The sequence below is a fragment of the Anomalospiza imberbis genome, chromosome 5 (assembly GCF_031753505.1).
Source record: "Anomalospiza imberbis isolate Cuckoo-Finch-1a 21T00152 chromosome 5, ASM3175350v1, whole genome shotgun sequence".
Lineage (NCBI taxonomy): Eukaryota > Metazoa > Chordata > Aves > Passeriformes > Viduidae > Anomalospiza > Anomalospiza imberbis.
This window is the reverse complement of record NC_089685.1, coordinates 60345747-60369381: the sequence shown is the minus strand read 5'-3', so window position 1 is coordinate 60369381 and position 23635 is coordinate 60345747. Positions and strand designations below refer to the sequence as shown.

The 23635-nt window shown below is 50.6% G+C and overlaps 2 protein-coding genes across 3 annotated transcripts; both read left to right on the top strand.

Annotated features, from left to right (window-relative positions):
* The first annotated feature begins 701 nt into the window (after window positions 1-701).
* Window positions 702-5459, top strand: SSTR3 (somatostatin receptor 3). Of its 2 annotated transcripts, none has more exons than XM_068191180.1 (2): window positions 702-880; window positions 3945-5459. In XM_068191180.1, exon 2 carries the CDS (start codon window positions 4006-4008, stop codon window positions 5209-5211), a length of 1206 nt encoding a protein of 401 aa, XP_068047281.1. In that variant the 5' UTR covers window positions 702-880; window positions 3945-4005; the 3' UTR covers window positions 5212-5459. The 2 variants fall into 2 exon arrangements, with proteins under 2 accessions (XP_068047281.1, XP_068047282.1); XM_068191181.1 differs by having other exon boundaries at window positions 702-1051.
* An 8056-nt stretch (window positions 5460-13515) lies between these two features.
* C1QTNF6 (C1q and TNF related 6) lies at window positions 13516-22430 on the top strand. The gene is made up of 3 exons (XM_068191179.1): window positions 13516-13725; window positions 17579-17816; window positions 19423-22430. The coding sequence occupies exons 2-3, from the start codon at window positions 17585-17587 to the stop codon at window positions 19968-19970; spliced, it is 780 nt and encodes a 259-aa protein (XP_068047280.1). The 5' UTR covers window positions 13516-13725; window positions 17579-17584; the 3' UTR covers window positions 19971-22430.
* The last annotated feature ends 1205 nt before the right edge of the window (window positions 22431-23635 follow it).

Sequence of the window (23635 nt, the reverse complement as noted above, 5' to 3'; positions counted from 1 at the left end):
GTATGGAGCCAGGAAAAGAGTTGGAAGGGACAGTTCCCTATCTGCCCATCTGCCCTCATCTCCATCCATCTGGAGGTGCTCACAGGGCAGAACAGAAGGGAGAAGTGTTTGTGTGCTCAACATCCGCCTCGATTTCTGAGCACCCTGCCAGACAGAAGGTTTTGCTGTGTCTCTGCAGCTCCGAGCAGCACCAGTCCTGCCTGCAAGACCCTTGGAACAGGGGCCCGTCTCCTGGGTGCCCCTAGGAGAGCCGAGCCGAGTCGCCCCCTCGTGCATGCTACTCTCCCACCACATAGCTGCTCTCTGCATCCCTCTTTTCTTCCTCTCCCTCTTCCCTCCACTGTCCTCAGCTTCTTTTACCACACTCCTCATTCCTTCATCCTCCCCTCTTCTGCGCTCCCCTCATCCCTCTGCCCATCTCCTTGCGCCTCCCTCTCCCGCTTTTATTCTCCATCCCGGTATCTCCCCCCGCTCATCTTTGTTCTCCTGCCCTGTCGTCCATCCCCTCCTTCTCCTCCTTCTCCTGCCGGTGTTTCCGTGCGTGGCGCCCATTGGCTACCGGCACCCGTTCCCCGGTACCGGCGCTCCGCTCCCTCTGCCCGAGCCCCGCGGATGGTGGGGGCTGCGTGGGGGAGAGACGCACGGGCGTGGGGCTGAGGGGCCGCGCATCCCGCCGCCCGCCCCCGGGCCCCTTCCCACGCCAGGCGCGGCGGGGGCGATGGGCAAGTCCGGCAAGAAAGACTCGCGCCTCCGGTAGCGCCCGGCGAGGCTCGCTCCCGCCCGGAGCGCTTTGCTCTGTCGCGTTTAAGAAAGAGGAAGGGGAAAAGCATGACACGGATTCTCCCGGGGAAGCGGAGGAAAATGTGCATCCCGACGACATGTAAGTACCCGGCGGCTCTGCCCGCTCTTCCCAGATGTCTCCCGCGGGCATGAGTCCATGCAGAAGTTAAGTCTGCAGTTCCAGAGAAGAAAACCTGCCGGCCATCCCCCGCCCCCGGTCCTCCAACTCTGCCAGTCCAGCTTGGTCCTTACGAGAGACTTCAACCCCGAGGTGAGACGGGAGAGTCCTGAGCTGGAGCAGGGCCGTGGGAAGCAGGGGGGACAGGAGGGGAGGGGGTCAAGGGAGGGTGGTGAGGGTTATTTGGCTGTGTTGTCCCTCCCAGCTGCTATTCATGGTTTGTTACCAGGACTAGGCTCAGCTTTCAGCATCCACCTCCTCCTCTCATTCAATGCAGATATATATATATATATATATATTTATATTTTTCCCTCTAAGGAAAGAAGTAGCGCCAATTTCCCATCTCCTCTTACCTCTCTGCCTTCTTCCTGCTTTCCAGCTGCATGAACCAGGCATATTCTGGTAGCACCTGTTAGAGGATCCCAAGCCTCTTGCAACAGGTGCTGTCCACATTAGGAACAGATCCAAGTGGATGCCAACACACTATCAGTCTGAGGCCAGGGTTGCTCACCAACTCCTACCTATGCATGTGCTGCCAAAGCAACCAGCAGAGTGGATCCAAACTAGATGGAGCACTGGTGCCCAGTGTTTTTTCTGCCAAACTAGCCAAAATGTGTGACATGGCATTTGAGCTGGTACATGGTACTTGACATAGTTAGAATGGCAGCAACAGACCACACCTGCTTAAAGATCATTTCTCCCCTGCAGCTGCCTAAGCAGGAAAATGAATTTATAGGAAATACATGCTTTTTGTTGCACGCCTTAGCATTTTTGATAGGGCTTCTGAAGTTACCCTGAAGCTGGATTTACTGTATTGCTAAACAACAGTCTGAACAGCTGGCTTTGAGGTCTGGACCCCAGACACTTCTCCAAATGCTTTGCAGCTCCACCAGGAGTATCTCCATCCATATTTGGTATTTGTAAGGCTCAAAATGTTTGGCCTTTTTCTTCTTTAAATTCCTTTGCATGCAGGAGGAACATGCAAAGGGATTCCTATCTATGTCTTCATCTTTTAGAGGATCATACTTTCATGAACATACTGTTCTGGTTTCTGCCACTTTTTGTTGGGATCTTTGTCCCTAGAGCTGCCATTGCCCTCCTCTTTTCTCCAACAAGTGATTTGTGTCACTAGAACAGACTTGGAAAAATATCAGAGGAAATATCCTTGAACTCAGAGTTTCAAACCACTTCCTATTCTGCTTATTCATTGCAGCCACTCATGATGTGTGGGACAACCCAATGCTTCAGGACCCTGTGTGATGGGCTTCTGTCAGCAACAGTCACAGCCCAAGGCATGTGAAAATTAAAAATGTCTAAACAATCCCAGTCTTTCAAAGCTCAAATACTCTAAAGCAGAAAACATTTATACAATAGCCTGTAGAAATGGCCTTAAGATGTAGTTGCTCAATTGTGTTTTTATGGGGCCTCTCAGATGACGTTCCTTCAGCACAAAATTTAATAAATCTGTGGAGTCTGTTGGGTTTGCCTTTCTGATGTCCAAGGAATCTATCTAAAGCTCAGGTCTCCCCTAGGGTTTCCAGAACTTGGAATGGCACCTACAAAACAAACAAGTAACAAAACCCCAACCAAACAAAAAACCCCCAAACACTGTAATATTAGACATTTGAGAAGAACATTGTGATGCTACAGAAAATCACATCTGCAAGAAAAGACTCTGGAGTGTCTCTGGCCTCCTGAAAGTAGTTAAGGTTGGGAGTCCTTTCCTTTGACATCCCCAGTTTTAATTTCAATAGAAAAGGAGCTTCAGAGCCCTAAAATATTTGTTGAGATATGAAAAGGTGAGCCTCAAGGTCCCCATTCACTTCCACCAAGCCATCTTCCCTTCCAAGGACTTAATTCAGGGGGATGACCCTGTCAGTCCACACTTCCAGAAAATTTTTCCAGAGCTGGAGTAATCCTGAAAGAACCACAAATCTCCCCTGCATTAGGTTTTCCAGGGTGTCTCTGGTCCACAGTATGTGCTGGGCTCTGTATTTTGCATATGGAGCCCTGACAAAAGGCACGTCAGTCCCTTAACTGTCCCTTCTCTCCCTGCAGCGAGAGTTGGTGTCAGCAGCGAGCTGGTGGTGAATGGAGAGCTTGTTTGCTCAAGGCTGTCTCTGAGTGAGCTGAGTGCTGTTTCCATGCCAAACCCTTGTATGTCAAGCAATTGGGCTCCTCGGCTTAGGAAGGCTGGGACACTGCTTTGGTGTTGCAAACAGGTGGGGCGGGCAAAGCCTCTACCATTAGCAGTGTGTTGCAGTGTGCAAGGAGAGGGAGAGAATGGCAGGGAGAACAGGAGAAAAAGAGACAAGAGGGATCTGGACTGGAGAAGAAGAGAAAAAGAGACAAGAGGTATCTGGACTGATCCCTCTTGGTGTACGCAAAATTATCTTTCCATTACTCTCAAACTGTCATAACACAAACCAGCTGCCCTTCAGTTCAGGTGCTGAGCTAAGCCTCTCTGCTTTGATTGCAAGTGCTTTTCCTTCTCCTGTGGGACTAGCAATAATCTGGCCAGTCCAAAAAGAGCTTCAGCAAGCAGGAGAATAAATACTCAGAGAATAGGAAAGTCAGAGTTGGAAAGGCACTTTGTCACTGGATGCTTTTCCCTCTTTTAAAGCACCTGCCACTCATAAATGAGAACCAGGCCCCTGATGACCATGTCCTCAGTATTGGATCCATTAGCAGAAAATGAAAACTTTCCCTGTCCTTATGCTAGTCTGTTGTTCTTTCCCCAGAGGATCTTTCACTAGAGGAGAGGCCTAATTTGAGCCCTGTTTGTCTCTCCATGTCCACTGTGCCTTGTAGGACTAGATGGGTTTGATTTTGTCCTATATTTTCCAGAATCTGCTAGCTTCCACAAACTCCCCTTGATTTCCCATGCCTGCCCATACCTAACACACAGTTAATGTGGCGATTTTACCTGTGGCTTGTTCAGCTGTCATGTCCCCAGTATCAATGTTTTTTTTTCTCTTCCCCTCAGCTCCAGATTGCTAACTGATACTGCAAGGACACTGCCCCCTGCCCTCTTCCCTGCCTCTGCTATGGACACTTCTGCTTTTAGCCTCCCCACGCCAGCCGTGTTGGAGGAGGGGAATGCCTCCAGTAGCTGGGCAGGCTTCACTACCCCCAACAGCTCCTCCACTGTCAGCCCTGGTGTAGTTGTCAGCGGTGTCCTCATCCCCGTGGTCTACCTCATTGTCTGTGTGGTGGGGTTGGCTGGGAATTCCCTGGTCATTTATGTGGTCCTGCGGCACTCCGTGAGCGAGTCGGTGACCAACGTGTACATCTTGAACCTGGCCCTGGCTGATGAGCTCTTCATGCTGGGCCTGCCCTTCCTGGCTGCGCAAAATGCTTTGTCCTACTGGCCCTTTGGTTCTTTCATGTGCCGCCTGGTGATGGCCGTGGATGCCATCAACCAGTTCACCAGCATCTTCTGCCTGACGGTGATGAGCGTTGACCGCTACCTGGCTGTGGTCCACCCAGGGAAGTCCTCCAAATGGAGGACAGCACGGGTGGCCAAGGCCGTGAGTGTAACCGTGTGGGTGTTGTCTTCCATAGTGGTGCTGCCTGTGGTTGTCTTCTCAGATGTCCCTTTAGGGATGAGTACTTGCCACATCCAGTGGCCAGAGCCTGCCTCGGTGTGGAGAGCTGGCTTCATCGTCTACACTGCTACCCTGGGTTTCTTTGGACCACTGCTGGTGATTTGTCTCTGCTATCTCCTGATTGTTGTGAAGGTTCGCTCCTCTGGCAGGCGGGTAAGGGCACTGTCCTCCAAGCACAAGCTTTCAGAACGCAGAGTGACCCGCATGGTGGTGACTGTGGTGGCCGTCTTTGTCCTCTGCTGGCTTCCCTTCTACGTCCTCAACATAATCAATGTTGTCTGCCCGCTGCCAGAGGAGCCATCCCTCTTTGGAGTCTACTTCCTCGTGGTGGTGCTGCCGTATGCCAACAGCTGCGCCAATCCCATCATCTATGGCTTCCTCTCCTACCGTTTCAAGCAGGGCTTCCGCAGGGCCATCTTCAGGCCATCCCGCCGAGTCCAGAGCCAGGAGGTGCCAGCATGCTCCCCAGAGAAGATTGTTGACGAAAGGGAACAGGGTGAGATCAGCAAGATCACCAGGAATGGAAATGACAGGCAGGAGCGCCCTCTAAGCAGCGGAGAAGGAAAAAGCAATGAGCAAAAACCACTCCCTGAGGAGCCTGTGGGATGCGAAAAGAGCAGCAAGTTGCATGTCAGTTATTTATGATGAAAGGACTGGTGCAGGGGAAAGAGACATCGGGACATGGGATCCCCTTCACCTTCTCTGCTTTCAAAGGCAATGGGAGATGATACAAGGAAATAATAAAGTCCAAGAGTAGGCTTAAAGATGAATAGGGCTCCATGATCTTGTGGAAGAAGCAAGGCATTGTTCTTGGCTTTGGAATAGACACCTGAGGTTTGTGTGGTACCAGTGTTACCAGAAATTGGTAAAAAATAAAACCTCCTTAACATTAATGTAGTGTTAAGAAGCAGGCATTCTTTATTTGGCTGGATGCATGAGGGGAATATCACCTTCAAAATATCATACATGCTGAGTACCAAAAAAGCTCCCATTTATGTACTATATTTTACATACATGCTCATTGATTTTCCCAGTATAAACATTCATATGATCTTAATTTCCCCAAAACCATTAATGTATTTTCCGTCTCCTTTACACATGTGTTCTTCTGTCCTGGGAGTCTCTTGGTGGTCCCTTGTGGTTGGTGACCCCAAAGTTATACCTGACTGCCTGGTGAACTGGTAAAAGTTGGCACAACTGGGCTGGTTGCTTTCGAGTTCTTCCTACAGAATAAACATTGTGCAGTTCCATAGGCCAGTGGCTTTTGAAGAATAAGCATTGTATTTGCCACCAGGAGCAAACGATTTTTCATCTGGCAACACCAGGTAAAGAGCAGACTGCATTTAGGGAGAGCTGAAGAGGTGATGGGCACTGAGAGTACAGAGAAGCAAGGTCAGCCCTAGAGCAATGATCTGCCCTTAGATGATCCAGCTTTGGAGGGCATAGGCTGCCATCTCATGGTGGCACCTTGAGGACGTCCCCAAATGGCATGTACCACATGTAGGCAACCCAGTGCCTTGACTTATAAACATGAGAAGTGGTCTACCTTAAAAGATGAACAGGAAGGAGAAATATCTGCAGCAAAGACATACCAGCCAGTTGCATGCATGGCTGACCCCTCTCTAGTTCTTCAAAAAGTCTTGGGGACAGATTTCCTGCCTGTGCTGGTCATGGTTAGAGACCACTTGCTGCTCAAAACCTCCTCTTTTCAGAGCTCTTATGGACTCTGGGCAGGATGACGAAACTTACCTGGGAGAAAAAATTGGAACATTTTTTCCTGCGCCTCACATTCCTCAGGGTTCTCCTGGTGCCTCTGCACCCTGGTGGGAGGTGTAACAAGTGTAGAGAAGAAGACAATGAGACATGAGTTGGAGGCAGCATTTTTTTTTTTTCTCCTTAAGCTTTACTATAAATAAAGAAAAAGCCTTTGGACTTAGAAGGCCAGGTGGGCAAAACCATTCTATGTGTTTAGGGGAGGGGGTGCTATGGATTTGGCTCTCCTGAGAATACACAATGTCTTTGAGTTGAGTTGATCTCTGTACAGAGTCATGTTTGGCTGATACAGGAGGTGAAGGCATCTCTCAGTACAGGATGGGGGCAGGAAGCAGACAGAGGTCAGGGGATCTCCAGTGTGTGAGTGCTGTGGTTGTAAAGAGTCTGAGCAATACTAGGAACTGACTTATCCTGTGGGAAGTGGTAGAGTATTTGATGAACAAATGATGTGTCTGCATGTGCACAAAGGTAGTTTTAAACAAAACTTTGTTCCCTGGACTGTACATGTTTGGGGATGGCTGAAGAGGATCGGAGACCAAGGAGTCAGGGCTGGTGGGAGGCTGGTGCCAGTCCTGGGTACTGATGCTCATCTGCTGGGGGTGTGCACATATGTGCAGAGGTACCTACAGGGGTATGCATGTGTGTCAGTGTACACTAACACAGATGAGGGAGTGTGTTTATCTAATTGCAGGATGTTATAGTGCAGATATGAGTGCTTGGATAAGAGTTGGAGAGCAAGTGTGCTGCTGTGGAGTTGGATGAGTGCTTACTTCTGCACACTGCTTGTTGGAAGGAAGTTGTGGTTGGGCCCATCTGAGTGTGCAGGCTAGAGGAGCAGCACTGTACAAGGGTGGGTGGGATGAAGGTCTCCCTCTCCACTTCGGCTTCATTCCTGCAGCTCTGCTAAAATACCTGTCCCCACACTTTTAACTTCTCCGTGGATGCTATTGCTAAGTTACAGCCACCGAAATGACCCTCATACCACAGCCCTTTGGGCATTTTTCTCTACAGACAATTTTGAGAAATGGGAAGGAGGGACCCACCAGAAGGATACATGCCTCCTGAGGTCAGAAGATGTTGCAGGAGGTGACTTGTGGAGGGTCAATTATGGGAGCTGGCTGGGTAATGGAAAGATGTCTCACAGGTCACTTGAGAAAAGGTAAGAGAAGGGAAGGGGTGGCATGGCGTTGGGTATGCTGGGACAGAAGCCAAAAGACCTGGACTGGGAAGCAGAACAAGCTGCAGCAGCTGAGGGTCGTGGGAACAGAACCACTTTATGAGGAAGCAAGAGTCAAGGTCATGCAAAGGCAATGTGAGAAGATGTGAAGGCCTGGCAGGCCTCAGAACTGCAGTGCAGGACACCCGACTTTGGAAAAGGACTGTCACGGGGTGTCAGGTGAACAGACATCTCCTAGCCAGGTTAGAGAGCAGAGGAAGGCTAGGCAGGGACCCCGCAGACACAACCAATCAAAACATATTCAGCTGTGCTCTCAGCCACTGGTACTGCCATCACCGCCACGACAAAGATTGTCCCCCTGAAATCCTACATCCTCATGTTTCCTCTTTAAGCCTGGGACGCTGGTGCCAAGCTGTCCATGCCTGCAGGCCCAGCCAAGGGAGCTGAGCTGCCTGCCAGACCACACAGGAACTGCTCAGCTGCCCTTACAGCGCTCCCCTGAGCACAGGCAGTCAGACACCCAGGAGTGCAGGCTCAGCTCATGGGGAAAAGAAAGAGCTTGGTAGCCAGTTTCTATCTTCTGCTATGTCTTTACATCTTTTTCTCCTTCGATCAAGGCATCAGCTTCCCACACCATGGGCCCCAGTCAGAAAAGCAGCCAAACTATTCATGGGCGTGGGATAAAGTTTGTTGGACTAAAAAAAGCCTCTGTTTTAGTTTCTTGGGGAGCTCCCGCAACATCCACTGGATGAAACACAGCCAAGAAATCCTGGCAGAATAAGGATGGACTGCCAAAGCTTCTGCCTTTATAAGGGGCAACAAGTGGTGGAAAGATTAAAAGTGCTGACTACCAAATGGTCAGATAGATGGACAACACAGCACTTAAAACTCCGGTCTGTGTTGCTCCTCTTGGCAGAGCAATCCCAGTAGGACAGAGCAGAGATTATATTATCTGAGGAGCTTGTAGCACTGCTCATGGTTGATGACCAGGCGCTGAAGAAGGCATGTGATTGTGATCAAGGACCTTGCAGGAAGCAGCTTGGGAGGATGGGGGGCAGATAGAGGATGGGTTTCCTTATCCATGGAGTGGCAGCCCAGCCAGCATGGGGAGATGGGGGGGAGTTCCCCAGCTGCCAACACACTTATAAGAGACAGTCTCCTTCACCACCAAACTGAGCTAAGACTTCATTTCACACGCCTTTGCAGCTCCATCTGCTGCAAATCACCATTCAAGAAACTCCTTCGACTGGCTGGCTTCTTAAAATACCAACATTCCTTAAGAGCCCAAGTACTGCAATGCCAGCACCAAGCAAGTGTGCCAAGGAGAAATCATTTTGACACACGGAATCTGAGCTCCCACCAAGGCAGCTCTGCAGGGCAGCATGCTGGGGCAAACAAAATGTGTTCCAGAGAGATCTGGGAAAAAAAACTCTTTAGATTAAATAGGGGTTTAAAAGAAAAGAGACACAAGCATCACATTTTTCTCTCTTGTGTTTTCTTCGCCCCCTTAGGCTGTATCCTGTTTTGCAGTGTCAAATTGGGGAAATAAAAAATGAAGATTAACAGAAAATAAGAGTGGGGAGAGGGGAAGGAAAAGGTATTTATTGTCCAAAATTCATGAAGAGAAAACAAATGCCACAAAATTCTTCAAACTATCACCACTGATTTAAAGGCTGGTTTTCATAGGAACAGGCATTTGGAATGATGATCATGAGGTTGCTGCCTCCTGACCCGTGCTCTTTCCTCAGCACTGTCACCCTGTTGTTGAATCCCCAGTTTTCTGTGGTAATGGCATTAAGCTGACTGCCCTTGTAATCCCTCTCCTTAGCGATGCTGTGGTTGACTCTGGGCAACCCAGAGGCCATGGGGACCATGTGCTAAATGAAAGTCTGGATGTGTTCAGGGGGGATTTGCTCCAGTCAGCTATGGAAAAGAGCTTTTCTATTCTGGGTGCAGAGACACAGAGATAAGGGCTCCATCAAGCCCTATGCTGCACAAAAGGTTTCATTCTTGTCACGTAGTGATCAGAGCTGCAAGACTAGAAAGGGCTGCAATGATTTCAGCAGCATTGTGCAATCCTCTTCCCAGCAAACGTATGATTACAGATGGGGTGATAGAGACATGGGGAACCCATTCTGTCAGAGAGTTTGTGCACACATGTCAGAGCACACAAGAGCAGATGGAGAGAGGCATTGTGTGTGCTGTGTATGCATGCATGCAAATGAGTGTTTATTGCATGATTGCATGCGTGTGTGTGGATGTGGATGTGTGTAAACACACAGACATATTCATGCCATGCACGGATTCAGGCACATATATGTGTGCATGAGACCATATGGGGCCACCGAAACCGGTGCCCACACATCCAGACCTGCGTGTACCGCTCAGCCTAAGCTCGAACACCAAGAACATGGCACATTCACCTTAATGCACACAGGCTCAGGCTGGGAGAGGCCAGCTGCACCTTGCCAAGGGCCCTCCACGCACACACACACACACACCCCAAACCCAGCCACGCAACACTGGTCTGGAGCATCTGCTGACCCACTCAGTGTGACCTTTCTGCCCTGCAGTGGATCTTCAGGAGGAAAACTGGAAGGGTGGTGAATGGTGATGGCAGAGGGGCTCCAGCGTGGAGAACCGAGGGTGTGTTTCCAGGCTGTTACCAACACAACCCACACATAATGTCATTTGAAGCTGTTGTTAGGGAGCCGCTGTATTTGTCATCAGCAGGGAATCACAGCAGCTCAGATCAGGCAACAGCAAAACTGTCCAGGCTACGTTCTGCTTTCTGCTGTTGTACAGGGCTGTGGAACAAGGGGGTGTGTGGAGGGGGCAGGAAGCATTGTTGTAATAGAGTAGCCTCTAGAGAAAAGAGACGGGGGTATACAAAAAGGGGAAACACCTTTAAAAAGAAGATGCTCCTAGCTCTCCTGAGGATCCGACAGAGAATTGAAATGCTTTATCTGCTCGAACGAGTGGAAAATATGCAAATATTTGCTCATGAAAAATTGCTGTTCTTTGCCTTCCCAAGCATAAACTATGCAAACGCTACACACCACGCAGCCGGCTCACGCAGATCTCACACTCAGCACGTCATGCACAAACAGACACGCGCATACCCAGTGCGTCAGTGCAGCCGGGCAAGGACACGTGCCTGGGCTGCAGCACAGCAGCCTTCTCTACATGACAAACAGGGCTGCGGGGCACGGGAATACGGATGCCTCGACTGGCAAACAGTGCCTGGGGAGGCAGTGCCCCGCCGCGGCTCCCCGCGGTGCTCTGGAGCCGGAGCGGCTGCGGAGCTGCGGGCGGAAGGGACGCGAGAGCCCATCCCGGTGCTGCCTTGCTCTCGGACACGCGGGACACCTCCGGGGGACACGCAGCGGGGCGGGAGGGGCAGGGCGGGGGTGGCGCCGGGCGGCGCGGGGGACGCGGCGCGGGGGACGCGGGGGATGCGGGCCCTGCGCGGCGCGTCCTGCAGAGGGGGATCGGACACCGGCCGGCAGCGGCGAGCCGGGGATCGCGGCCGGGCTCCTGCCCTTCTCACCGGGGTAAGGACTGTGCTGCCAAGCGGCAGTGGAGCCTCTCCGTGCTAACCCCCCGCGTGTCAGACATCCAGGGGGACCTGTGCAGGCATGAGAGGTGTGCACTCGCAGCACAGAGACACACTCGTGTCCTGGGCTGCATCGAAAGAAACGTGGCCAGAAAGTCGAGCGAGGTGATCCTGCCCGCCCCTCTACTCCTCTCTGCTGATACTCCATCTGAAGTGCTGCATCTAGGTCTGGGACCCCAATATATGAAAGACATGGACCTGTTGGAGCAGGTCCGAGATGACAGTGATGAAGATAATCAGAGGGCTGGAGCATCTGACCTATGAAGACAAACTGAGAGAACTGGGGTTGTTAGCTTGGAGAAGAGAAGGCTCCTTGGAGATCATATAGTCCCTTCTAGCACCTAAAGCTAGAGGGACTTTTCAAACGGGCATATAGTGATAGGACAAAGGGGAATGGCTTTAAAATGAAGGAGGTCAGGGTTAGATTAGCTATTAGGAAGAAATTGCTTACTGTGAGGCTGGTGGGGCACTGCCACAGGTTGCTCAAAGACACTGTGGCTGCCCCATCCCTGGCAGCATTCAAGGCCAGGCTTTGAGCAATCTGGTCTACTGGAACATGTCCATGGCAGGGGGCTTGGAATTAGATGATCTTGAAGGCCGTTTCCAACCCAAACCACCCTGTGATTCTATAATTCTGTCATGTCAGTCTGGTTCCCTATAGTGGAAAGCACCCCTCACAAATCCAAGAGTTTGTGAGCTCTAAACACCAGCTTCCTTGCCCATCCACCTGACACTCATGCCCTACCACCCCATCCCCCCTCCACAAAGTTTTTGTTTCTAGCTCATGGCTATCTCTGAAGAAAATTTTCTCACCCAAACTGCTGAGCACCTTTCTTAGTGCTCCTTGTGAGAGCTGATATGCCCTGGGTAGTGATCTACTGTTGATAAGTGATACGAGCAGGTCTAGGAGTGTGTGTAGGAGAGGATGGCAAAGGAGTAAAATTTTCTGGGTCTACACTGGAGTGGATGGGAGGAGGGGGCCTTCAGGTGCATGCAGATACAGAGAAGCAGAAGGCAGCTGGCTTGCCTGAAGGTTATTTTTAAGAACTGGTTCAAACAGGCTACAATGTCACCTGGTATCTCCCACCCAGCCAAGCTGCTGGATCTAGATGTTCACAAGGCAGCAAACTCTTCCTGGTTGCAGTAGGACAGTCCTTGTAATTATATGCCAGAGTTTGGGGTGGATACCAGCACAGTTCCTTGGACTCACAGGCAGTCATAAGGCGAGAGTAAGAGATGGGACACTCAAACTGGAAAACTGCTGATGGGGAGAGGGGCAGCCTGAGTGATGCTGTGAGGCATCTCCAGTTGATGCAGCTTGTGAGCCAGTGTCTGATTCCCTCCCTGCTCAGCTGTGTCACACAAGGACTGGCTGTAAGGCACTGGGAAGTAGAAGACAAGCTCACACTTTCATGCCCAATATTGGAGACTGCCAGGTCTAGCAACAGCTTTGCTCAGGCAATGAGTGCAGGTGAACAGCTCTTCCAGCTGCTCCTCAGCCACGTGGCATTTCAGCAATGCACAGAAAAAAAAAAAAAAAAAAAAGCAGTGTCTTTGCCAGGCCTTGATCTCTGTGTGAGACAGGCCAGGCCGCCAAGCAGCACACAATAGAAATCCCTGCTGGCAGAAGTGCCTTCAAACTCAGCAGCAGCCTGCATACTGCATAAAGCCAGGGAACGTGTCATTTCTGCTTGGTCCAGGCCCCACATGGGCAAAAGTCTAAAGAGAAATGTAGCCATGCAGCTGACATCTAATAGTCTGCTCATCCTTAGAGACATAGAAAGTATTCTGAGCCAGTAATTTTGAACCATGCTGGTGCTCTTGAGTAACAAGGGCTGACTGTTGCACAAGCCCTGTGCACAGGCCTGGAGTCCACAGGCTAGAAAAGATTCATCTAATCATAGAATCACAGAATAGTTTGGGCTTGAAAGGACCTTTAAAGGTCACCTATTCTTCCCAGCCTCTTCTGCTGCCTGGCCAGAGATGATCAGAGATCCTGGAACAGCAGAGTGACAGCTGCTCTTACAGGATAACCTGAGGGCACCACAAATTACTGAAGCAAAAAACCACATTGCCACCTTTCAATGTCTCAGGTGTACCCCTCCCCATTTATGGGCACTATGGAAGGGCAAGCCAAAGGTACCCAGGAGTAGCCAGGCTGTGATGGAGAGGAGGCAAGTGCAGAGCAGTGCTGCTGATCCCTTCCCAGCTCTTGAAACACATGTGAGCTCTCTCTCCAAGGGTAGTAACAGCAGTAGCCAAAAGCCTGAACTTTGCTTCCAGAAGGAATCAGCTGTTGAACTGAGCAAATTGTGATTCTGTGTGGGTGGAAGAAGGGAGGGAGGAAGGGAGGGAAGAAGAGAGAGAGGGAGGGAGAGCCAAGCCTGACACGGGCCAGAGCAGGAGGGGAGGCACTCACAAAGGCCTTGGAGGCAGGATGGAAAAGACAGTAATTACATAAGAGCACTTGGCGAGCATCTGGCTGGAGTCAGCTGGGCCCTGCCGGCCCTCCCTCCCGCGCTGCTAAGCAGGAGCAGCTGAGGATACAGGATACAGATAACTCAGCGCGGGACCCCTGCAGAGGGGAGCGGAGGTAAGAGGTGCTCCGCTTCCCTTCCCGGCTTGTGATGCTCTAGAAGATTAGGGGCAGAGGAGTGGGGAGCATGGGGAAGGAAAGGCAGCTGTGGTGGAGGAGAAGCAGTCAGGAAGGGGAAGAGAAGCAGCTCTTCCTCCGGCTCTTGGTCAGATGATACCCCTTCACTTTGGAGGTTTGGTGAGGGAGGAGCTGTGAAGGGCGAGTGTTTGTGCGCAGATGTGTGCTGTGTATGTGCAACAGGGCAGATGATCCACATGTGCCACAGGGGAGCTGAGCTGTACACAGGGGCTAGAGAGGAGAGAAAGCATCAATTTCCTTCTCCATACCTGTGCTAGAGGGGGGAAATAGGATGGATGCAGCTACTGAGGTAGAGACAGTCTTTGTCCCCCAACTTTGATAGTGTTGTGGTGGGTACAGGAAAAGGGAGGAAATGGAGGAGGAGAAGGAAACAGCTGCTTTTGAGCAGGCATTGTTGCAGTATAATCTGGACAGTGCTTGCCTGGGCTGCCTCCAAGGCAAAGTGTGTGATGAGGGAGAGTGAAGATTGTTGGGCACACAAAGTGCTCTCAGGCTTGGACTGCACTTTAAAGCATGGCTGGTGCAGGTTTACTGGATAGAATTCTCAAAATCTCCTGTAAATGTGACTGCCCTGGCAAAATATTGCTGGTACACACTGTTCCCTTTGGGGAGCAGGGCAATATTACCCTAGCAAAAGTGTCTTTACTGGCATAAACTTCTGCCCAGCTGGGCAATGCCATCAGAACACATCTTTGTTTGCTGGTTTCTGGCAGGTCCCTATTCAGCCCAGCTGAGACATTAAATGCAAAGTCCTTGCTCGCTCCCCACTGTGAGCTGTTCTTGCAGTCAGATGAGACACAGGCAAAGGCCCCAGCTGATGAGGTCCCCCATGAAGAACATCTGCTTGCCTGTGAGCAACTCAGGAGTGCAGATGGAAATGTGGGACGGAAATGAGGACAATGGCCTCCCTGCTACCTGTTTCCCTTGGAAAGGTGGAAGAGGCCAGGCATAAGGCCAAGAACCCCAAGTGGGTAATGTCATGTTTGGAAATAAGCCAGGCAGGAAAACCTGAGAAAGGCACTGCAGAAGCTTTTTTGGGACAGAGAGGGACTTTGTCTTCCGTATCAGTTTCCAAGTTTTCATGCACCTCAGAAAATCTTCTTGCCTTTAATAGTACTGTCAGCTGCCAAAATTGCTACCAGCAGGAGCCAGGAGTAGACGACACAACTCATCACAAAATCCCTCCTCTGTCAGCTGGTAAGGCTCTGTTAGCAAGAGGTATTGCCCTAACCTTCCCCCACCTCATTTCCCAAAAGGGGAAACTGAGGCACGGGCAAACGTGGGTAACTTGCAATGGATTTCATTGCACGTCAGTGCTGGAGCCTGGTGAAGAGCTCACACACTCAGCAGTGCATTTCTCAGTCCTCTTCCTGCCCCAGCTGGAAGGCATGTTCACTCCATGTTCATTGAGCTCCAGGCTGACAGGCAGCCTGAGAATATCTCCAGGCTTCCCAGCCCCCATTCCTCCCTTCCCCCTCAGCTCTCAGTGCATATTTTCCCAGAGTTTTCCGCTAGCTTCTCCAGTGGTTCTGGGGTCCTGCCAAACGCCAGCCACTCTCTGGGAAGCGGGGCCTCCCATTCCTAAACCAAACAAATGGGAGAAGGGAAACAGGAAAAAAAACTCCCAGCACACGTAGACACGCTCAAAACCTGATTCCCCTCAGAAACCTTGGAGCCTTCTGTGGTTCCTCTTGGAAATTGCAGGAGGCACAGCGCTGACTTGGCATTTCTGTCCCCTGCAGAACAGAAATATTGTCCATCCTTCCTTCTGCCTCTCAAAGATCTGTATGTGCACACACCCCACCCCACACATACCCAGGGTATAAATACCCAGGTCAGTTTTGGTGCAGGGTAGAATCTTCTAATCCTCTTCCCAACCGACTCTGCAGTGTGAGAAAAATCTCCCATCTCTCCTACCCTGCACTCTTCTCCCCTCCAAAATGCCCTTCATTCCAATGCTCTGGTGCATCCACATTGTGCTTACCCCCAAGGCACAAGCTTGTCAGCTTGGCGCCAAGCTGGGGACAATGGTCACAGCCAGGGTTTGTTTCCAGATCCCCAGTTTTGCTGGCAGGCTGCTTCCAGCAGCCAGGCTCTGCTTCAGACCAGGCACACCCCTCCCATCCAAAAAGCTCGGCCTGGGACCTAAACATGGGATGTGACCGGGGGATGACATGTACTGGAGCACAAGGCTTGGGGCTCTGCCCAGGCAGAGGGGATGACCAGAGAGGGAAAAAACTGATGCCTCTCCCAATTGGCAGCTGCTCCTGCTAGAAATATCATGCCTGGGGCAAGAGGCCACAGTGATGTGCAGAAAAAAAACAATGCAGGAGAGAATGAAAGATGAAGTTTAGGGACTGTGAGGGAGTCAGGCACAGCTGGGGAGAGAGCATGGCCAAGCATGGCCATGGGACAAGGGACTAGCACAAAGGACTGAGGGCAGAATTCTGTCGCATCCTGCCTGAAGTAAAGTCTGTCTCTTGCACCAATTCACCTTACCTTATGCATCCTGAGATGCCAAGAGTGGAACACGATCCTGGTGCTGTCCACCCCTTGCACAGGGCACAGTCTGTGCTGCCTGCATTTTTTGCTGGCTGGAAGTGAAAAGGCAGAGAATAAAACCAAACTGACAACATGTACAAGGAAAAGGCACTTCCTAGGAAAGAGTTAAAAAGACGCTGAAACCCAAGCCGGTTTAGGATGGAGAGCACCCAAAGCCAGGGAGGGAGAAGGAGGGAGAGGAGAGGGGAGGGAGCCGGTCCAAGCCTAGCTTGCGCACCCAGCCAGCGCTGAGCAGTGCCTGTGCCAAGAGCCGGCTTCCTTAAAGCCATGGGCGCGGGGGCCTGCCCTGCAGGCACAGGGCAGCCGGCGAGCAGGGGCTGGGAAGCGGAGAGGGGAGCCTTCGGCCCCCGGGGTGAGCAGCTGCGCTGTGCAGGGGGCAGGCAGCAGGATGGGGGGCACAGGCTGCGACAGGGGCTTTCTCAGCTGCTTGGCGTGTCTGTCTTTCGTAAGCATACTTCTCTGCGAGCTGCAGAGCTTCACGTCCTTCACCCTCGGCAGCGAAGCAGCTCCCCTCTGGTCCGCCCAAAGGCTGCGCTGGGGAGCCGGCCGTCCCCTTGGGAAGGTGCTCGGGCTTGCCTGACAACCCACTGGGCATGGGTGGGAGGGGACCGACCTGCCGGGACAGGTGGGATTTGGTGGGGGAGAGGAGGGGGCTGAAGTTAAGTTCCCAGCCCACAGGAGAAGAGGCATCTCTTCTGGGACATGGGGATTTTGGGGTTAGATTCCTATAAAGAGTTGATACGCGGTGATAGGAGAGCTGGAGAAATTTTTTTCAGTGCTTCCCACAGATTGAGCAGCCTACCAAAGCATGCTTTTGCTAAAGAGCTGTTGAGGTTGTACTCTATGACCCTAGAGGTCTTTTTCAGTCTTAAGAATTCTATGATTCTGTCTCCTTCCTCTATCCCAGCCTGGGGACTGAATATTCTAGTGGCTTAAATGGTTTGCCTAGTCAGCATCAAGCCTTGTCCCAGGGTCAGCACTGAGTCTCCACTGGCCTGGGCAGAAGGGCGTGGGGCATCCTCCTGGGCCATGTGGTTGCTGCTCAGATTGCAGCCTTGAACAAGGATGTAAGCTCCCTCCACAGGACAATGCCATTTCATCCCACCCCTGGTCCAGCCACAGAAAGATGTTTAATCATGATCTTTGTTCCATCCCTTATGTCCTCCCCCTTCTTATACCTCACTCTTGGCACTTCCTCATATCTTCCCAGGTCACCATGGACATAACCTACCTGCGCACATCCCTGACCTTCCTTTTTCTCCCTCTTGTTGTGTTTGGGGCACCTGCTGATGAGCCCAACCTCACAGAACCAGGCCCTGGTGCTTGCAAGCGCTGTTGTGACTCACTGGACTCTTCCACAGATACCCCACCAGTCCCTCCCAGCCACCACCACTTTCCCTACCCAGTGCCAGAGGTCCGTCCCTATATCAACATCACCATTCTGAAGGGTAAGTCTGCCCCGGGGTGCCAAGGCCAGCTCAGGGACTGATGGCATTGCAGTGGAGATGACAGCTGGATTGCTGGCATGTTGGTTGTGCTAACAGACCACCTGGAGCCATCCTGGAGGATAAGTGACCACACACACAGTGCCCAGGGTTTAGGTGTTTTGTGCTGTGATGAGGAGAATCCTGGGGGGATGGAAGTCAGTGCTTTCTCTGCTGTGATCTCTGTGTCTCAGGATGCTGCCTGCTACTAACTCTTCCTCCTTGCTAACACGGGAGTGGCACTGACAGCCTCTTGCCAAGCTGGAAGGACACATTCCTTGTCTCAGACTTACAGAGCCCTATAGTGCCTGAGGGAAGGAACACTCCTTATCAACTGCAAAATAATCATGTTTGGAGGGCATTGGCACCCAGGGAGGTTATGGGGAAACCTTCTCCAGCTCTGTGGGTCATGTGCCTTTGGGAGCTGGAGGAAGGCAAAGGGAAGCAGCAGTTACTTGCAAGAACCTCCAGGTTAAACTGGCAGTAACCCTCCAGCTCATTCCACCCTGCAGTGGCTGGCTTGGCTAATGGGAAAGGGTTCCCTATTTTCGATCAGCTCCTCCCTTCAGGACTCCCCTTTTAGCCTTTGCTGTGGGCAAAAGCCTGTTCCCTGCTGGACGCTGCCACACGCTTCTTGTAGCTCTGTGGTTCATCTGGGCTAACTGGGTGGATGCTGTCCCTCCCCTGCCCTGCCTGGAAGTAGCTGCAGTCCATCAAAGTTCACAAGGGCAGATAAAGGCCTAGACTAGAGTGGGGTGTTGTAGGGGGGCCTTCAATACTATGCAGGGGATGGAGAGGAGAAAAATAACAAGATACAGATTTTTGAATGCTGTCACTTTGTGCTGGAGGCTGCTCTGAGTCCTATTTCTTCTCTGTATACACAAAGTAAATTCTGGTGCTGGTCTTTCTATGTATTGATACCTGCCCAAGTGTGTGATGGGCAGTGCACACACCGCACGTTAGAACTGCAGTATTCATTATACAAGATGCTCAAAGCATGCCAATATTGTGGAAGCACCATCCCTCTAAGTTGCAGTGCTTCATCTACCCAGTCCAGCTTGGATCTTTTCCCTGTGACCCACCCTGTTATCCCTCCCTAATCATATTCCCCCACAGATGTTAGCAGTTCTTCCCCTCCTCCAGCCTACAGCAAGACCAGTGTGGATCCTGTGTGGAAAATTGGGTCATAGGAGAGGTGCGTGGAGGGCAAGGCTGTGCTGGAGGTAAAGGAGTGTGGGGGAGGTAGAAGAGGTCAAGAGCCTCAGTGGTACTTTGGACTGCTGGGCTCCCTCTGAGGCTGTTGTCTCCTAGGGAGACATCCTGGTGCCTCCAGCAGAGCCGTATCATTTGGTGAGCAGGGGATTCATTGGGGAAGAGACTCCAGTCACTCCCAGAGTTCTGCTAGCTCCTTTCCCATGAAGAGCAGTGGTATCGTGGCCTCAGAAGTGTTCCTTCTTTTGGCATTGCCCCATTCTTGTGCAATCCTTTGCCTCCTCATTAGGCTTTCTCACCGCCACTTCCACATCCTCTGGTATCACACAGGAGTTGTGTCCTCTGCTTCCTCCTGTAGGAGAGAAAGGAGACCGGGGAGAGCCTGGGATGCCCGGGAAATGGGGCAAAGAAGGACCACGAGGCGAGCGGGGTGCCCAGGGCCAGAAAGGCAGTAAAGGACAGATGGGCACAGCGGGAGACCCCTGCAAGCATCAGTACGCTGCATTCTCCGTCGGTCGCAAGAAAGCGCTGCACAGCAGCGAGGGCTTCCAGGTCTTGATCTTTGACACCGTCTTTGTCAACCTCTACAGCCACTTCGACATGTTCAATGGCAAGTTCTACTGCTCAGTGGGTGGACTTTACTATTTCAGCCTCAATGTCCACACCTGGAACTTCAAGGAGACCTACATGCACATCATGCACAACGAAGAAGAGGCGGTCATCCTGTATGCCCAACCCAGCGACCGCAGCATCATGCAGAGCCAGAGCCTCATGCTGGAGCTCCAGGAAAATGATGAGATCTGGGTGAGGCTCTACAAGCGGGAGCGGGAGAATGCCATTTACAGTGATGATGTTGATGTGTACATCACCTTCAGTGGGTACTTGGTCAAGCCCAGCATTGAATAACTCCTCTTCCTTAGGGCCTCTTAGGCCTTTTCCTTTCCCCCCCCCCCACCCTCTCTCTCTCTCTCTCTCTTTATTGCCCGTAACCACTGCAAGTCACCTGGAAATGGGCCTGTCAAATCTCAGGCACTGAGTGTGAAACTTGCCACACTGGGTCCCACCTCACGCTCTCTTGTAGCCAGACCTGTATCTGTCCACTTTACATCATGGCACTACCACCTCTTGCCCCTCACCTCATAACCCCAACTTAGGTTATTGGCTTCTTCTCAATCTGCCATCAAGCTGTCTCTGGCATTAGGGTTCTAGAGCAAGAGGAAAGCTAAAATGCTGCTCCTGGGCCTGTGTCCTTCCTTGGGGCTTCATACACAAAGGACTCCTGTGGACTGGACTATAAAGTCCCCACTGCCAAGGTACGTCCTGGCTCCTCTCTATCCCAACTAGACATATCAGTTTTGCAGCCTGAAACAAGGTCTTAATGTCTGGAGACAAGGTAGTCTGGAGAGCAGACTGGGGTCTGATGGTTTCCTGTAGCACAAGGAAGATGTAGGAGCACTGGGAGAGGATATTGTCTTTCCAAAAAGGGAACTGTTGGCCTTCTAAAATGGCTTTCCATAGACACTCTTCTGTGTCACAGAGTCCAGGCTGACCATCAAACCTAGACCTGGTGGGATTGTCCTCTGTGCCAGCTCTAGCTCTTCAAACAGATGAAAGGCCAGACACCTGGCCAGACCCTTCATGGGTCTCTGCCCATGATTCAGTAGAGGCGACCATTCTGTTCCCACTAGGGATCACCAGTACAGAGACAGAGAAGGAAAACCTTGAAAACCCCCTCCCACACTCCCCTGGGGTGCTACGCAGTCTTGGCTCGTCAGCTATGGGAAGCTAGTCCAGAGAGCGAACCTGAATCTGCTCTCCTGTGGCAGAGGTGCCATTTCATTGTTCTCCTGAAGGTGGTTCTCCCACACTGGTATTGAAGGACCACTGTTTCAGGGCCTGAGCTCAAGGCTGCAGGGGCAATTGCAGTTAAATCAATTCCAAATGTGGACAGGCTGCCACTTCTTTAACTCTGTGATGGAACAGAGATAGAGGTGAGACAACAGCACCTTGCCCAAGGGTTAAAAGCTTCCCTGCCGTATGCTTCATGACCTTTTCTGGCAATCTCATCAGAGTAACTGAGAAAAGCGTGTGGCTAAAACAAACCCTCGCTCTTTTTGTCAGGTTGGAGATGTCGCAGTGAGAAAGGAATGCCAGTGGTAGGGTTTTCTAGTACTATTTATATTGATCTCACACTGCTCCCACTTGCATCCCTCTGGAGGGGATGCTGCAGTCCTGGGAGGAGCAGGTGAGGCTGGCTCAGCACTTTAGGAAACCTACTTCCACGTGTCGTGATGCTTCCTCCCATAAACAGCAGTGCCAGAACTTGTCTCCTTTTTGAGTCTCAGGGCAGGACAAGCAGGAGAAACACAGTTATTTCTCCTCTGCTCATCACTGGTCAGGAAATCTTCAGACTTACCCAGGTTCTGCTGTCTCATTGATGAGCCATGGTCTCTACCTGTAGCACCTGGGAGTACCAGGGCTCTCCCAGAAGAAATGTGCATCATTATACAAGATTATGTCTGGTACACACAGCCCAGGATAGCAAAGGAAAAGGGACAAAGGCTAAATATTAAAACTGACCTTGAAAAAATTGCAGGGCATTTTCTCTCTTATCCAGTTTACTTACACTCCATGCTTTTCTAAGGAAGCTGTAAAGACTGCAGTGAGTTTCAGGAACTTTGCTCTGGATCCTCCCCACCACTGTCAATGAGGCAATGGGTATAAAAACAAAGTTTCATTAAGGCAAGGCTGATTTTTTCACCAGGAAACGTGATGAAGGGATCATAGAAACTAAAGGAGACTGTGGGTTTCTTCCTCTCCCATAGCAGGATTGTTCAGAGACAGGATTTCAGATAGCAGAGGAAGCAGAAAGCTGGAAGCAATGCTTGGGACTGAATCCCTTTCTCTCTTCCTCAAAAGGCTGCAAACCCAAATATAGTCAATTTACAGTGTATAGTGCCCCATGCCTCCCTGAAGAGAAGCAAGCCTCTCTAACACTGAATATCTCCATAAACAAGCTTCCTTCTTTCTTCTTTCCTATTTGGTGATTGAATGCTGGTGACAGGTCTCCTGTGCTATCCATGAGCAGCCAGAGGGTGCCTGATGCACATGAGAGAGGAGAGCAGGGGGACCAAAGGGTGTGTTTAACAGGCTTCTGGTGCTAAACAAGATGGCATTCCCTTGGTGCTAAATCAGATTTCAGGAGTATTGGGTGCTTTCTGGAAAGTGTAGTAGGCTGAGTTGTGATGTACTCTGGAATTAATGGTGCTTTATGTAACAAAACCAATCAAATTCCAAGAACTTTTGTATATATATTTTTTTTTTCAGTGGTATTAAACTTTTTTCCTTGGTTGTTTTGCACTTAAATCTGTTTTTCTCTCCCAACCCATTCCTTCTAGCTCTGGTTATTGCTGAATGATGTGATGGAAAAGACACTGGCCTGAAATTGACAGGTACAAAGTTTAACTCAGCTCTGAAACTTCCCTGGGTAATCCTTGGCAATCTTGTATCTGTTTCCTTTGCAAAGAACCATTACCTTAAAATATTAACTGCTTGAACACTTCTAATTATGACAACCCTCTCCCTTTTGCTGGAAAAGCTTTCAGCAAATTAAAAAAAGGATTCTTTGGAGATTACAAAAAAAAAAAAAAAAAGACAAAAACCAAATCAAACAACTCCCAGGACAATACAATGGGTTGTAGGAGTAGGCTTCAAGTACTTATTTATATGGAGGAAGGCTGGGTTAATGTTGGAGTTCTCTTAAGGGAGATCAGATCCCTTTATCTTATGAACTTTTTTAGCACATTCTTCTATCAAGTACTTGGTAAGCACTGTTTTCCCTGTGACATTTCTCTTTTCTCTGCCAAGAGCAGAAGGCCAGGAAGTACAGTGTAGGAGGGATAGTAAACTGTTGATTGGACACTTGTGCTTCCTAATATTGGAATGAGTGGAAGTTCCAGAGTTAAGTTGGACATGCATATTTTGAAGAGCTGTGTGTGATGAGAAAGGCCTGAGATTCAGGTCAGAGGTGGAAAGACAAGGGGCAATTGCTCATAAAGTTGAGGGAGAAGGGAAGACATGAGCAGGGACTGGAGACTTGTAAGCTTGAGTGAAAGATCTAGAAGGATAGAATCCTAAGGACAGGGAGATGCCTTTTGGGGTCTCAGTCCAAGTCAAAGAGGTACATGGGGTTTTGTTTATCATCTTTGGACTGAGGGGACTCCTGCCGAGGTAGAAGGATAGGCAAACGAGCAAGACAAGCTGCCCATATAGGACCTTCTGTTTTGAGTTTCATTTGCCTTCACATATTTTCTCCTGTGGTTTGATGTGTACCAGACACTTCTTTTGGCAAAGGGTGGAATACATAATCATACGCATCCCTACAGGCCTCTTTGGTCCTGTGACAGGCCCAGAGCAAAGGCTATATATATCCTAGTAAATGCAATACTCTGTCAGGTCAGAGCCCAGCCTTCTTCCCATTTTTTATTTACTTCTGAGGAAGCAGATAAAAATGTGTCCTCAGGAAGTGTAGCGGTTGTGTTTGTGCATGTTCTTGTTCCTTGAGGTGAGAT

Bases quoted from the DNA above. Each gene is read 5' to 3' on its own strand.
- C1QTNF6 (XM_068191179.1), top strand. From the start codon at position 17,585: ATGGACATAACCTACCTGCGCACATCCCTGACCTTCCTTTTTCTCCCT. The intron at 17,817-19,422 runs GTAAGTCTGCCC...TTCCTCCTGTAG, and splicing joins CAACATCACCATTCTGAAGG to GAGAGAAAGGAGACCGGGGA.
- SSTR3 (XM_068191180.1), top strand. From the start codon at position 4,006: ATGGACACTTCTGCTTTTAGCCTCCCCACGCCAGCCGTGTTGGAGGAG.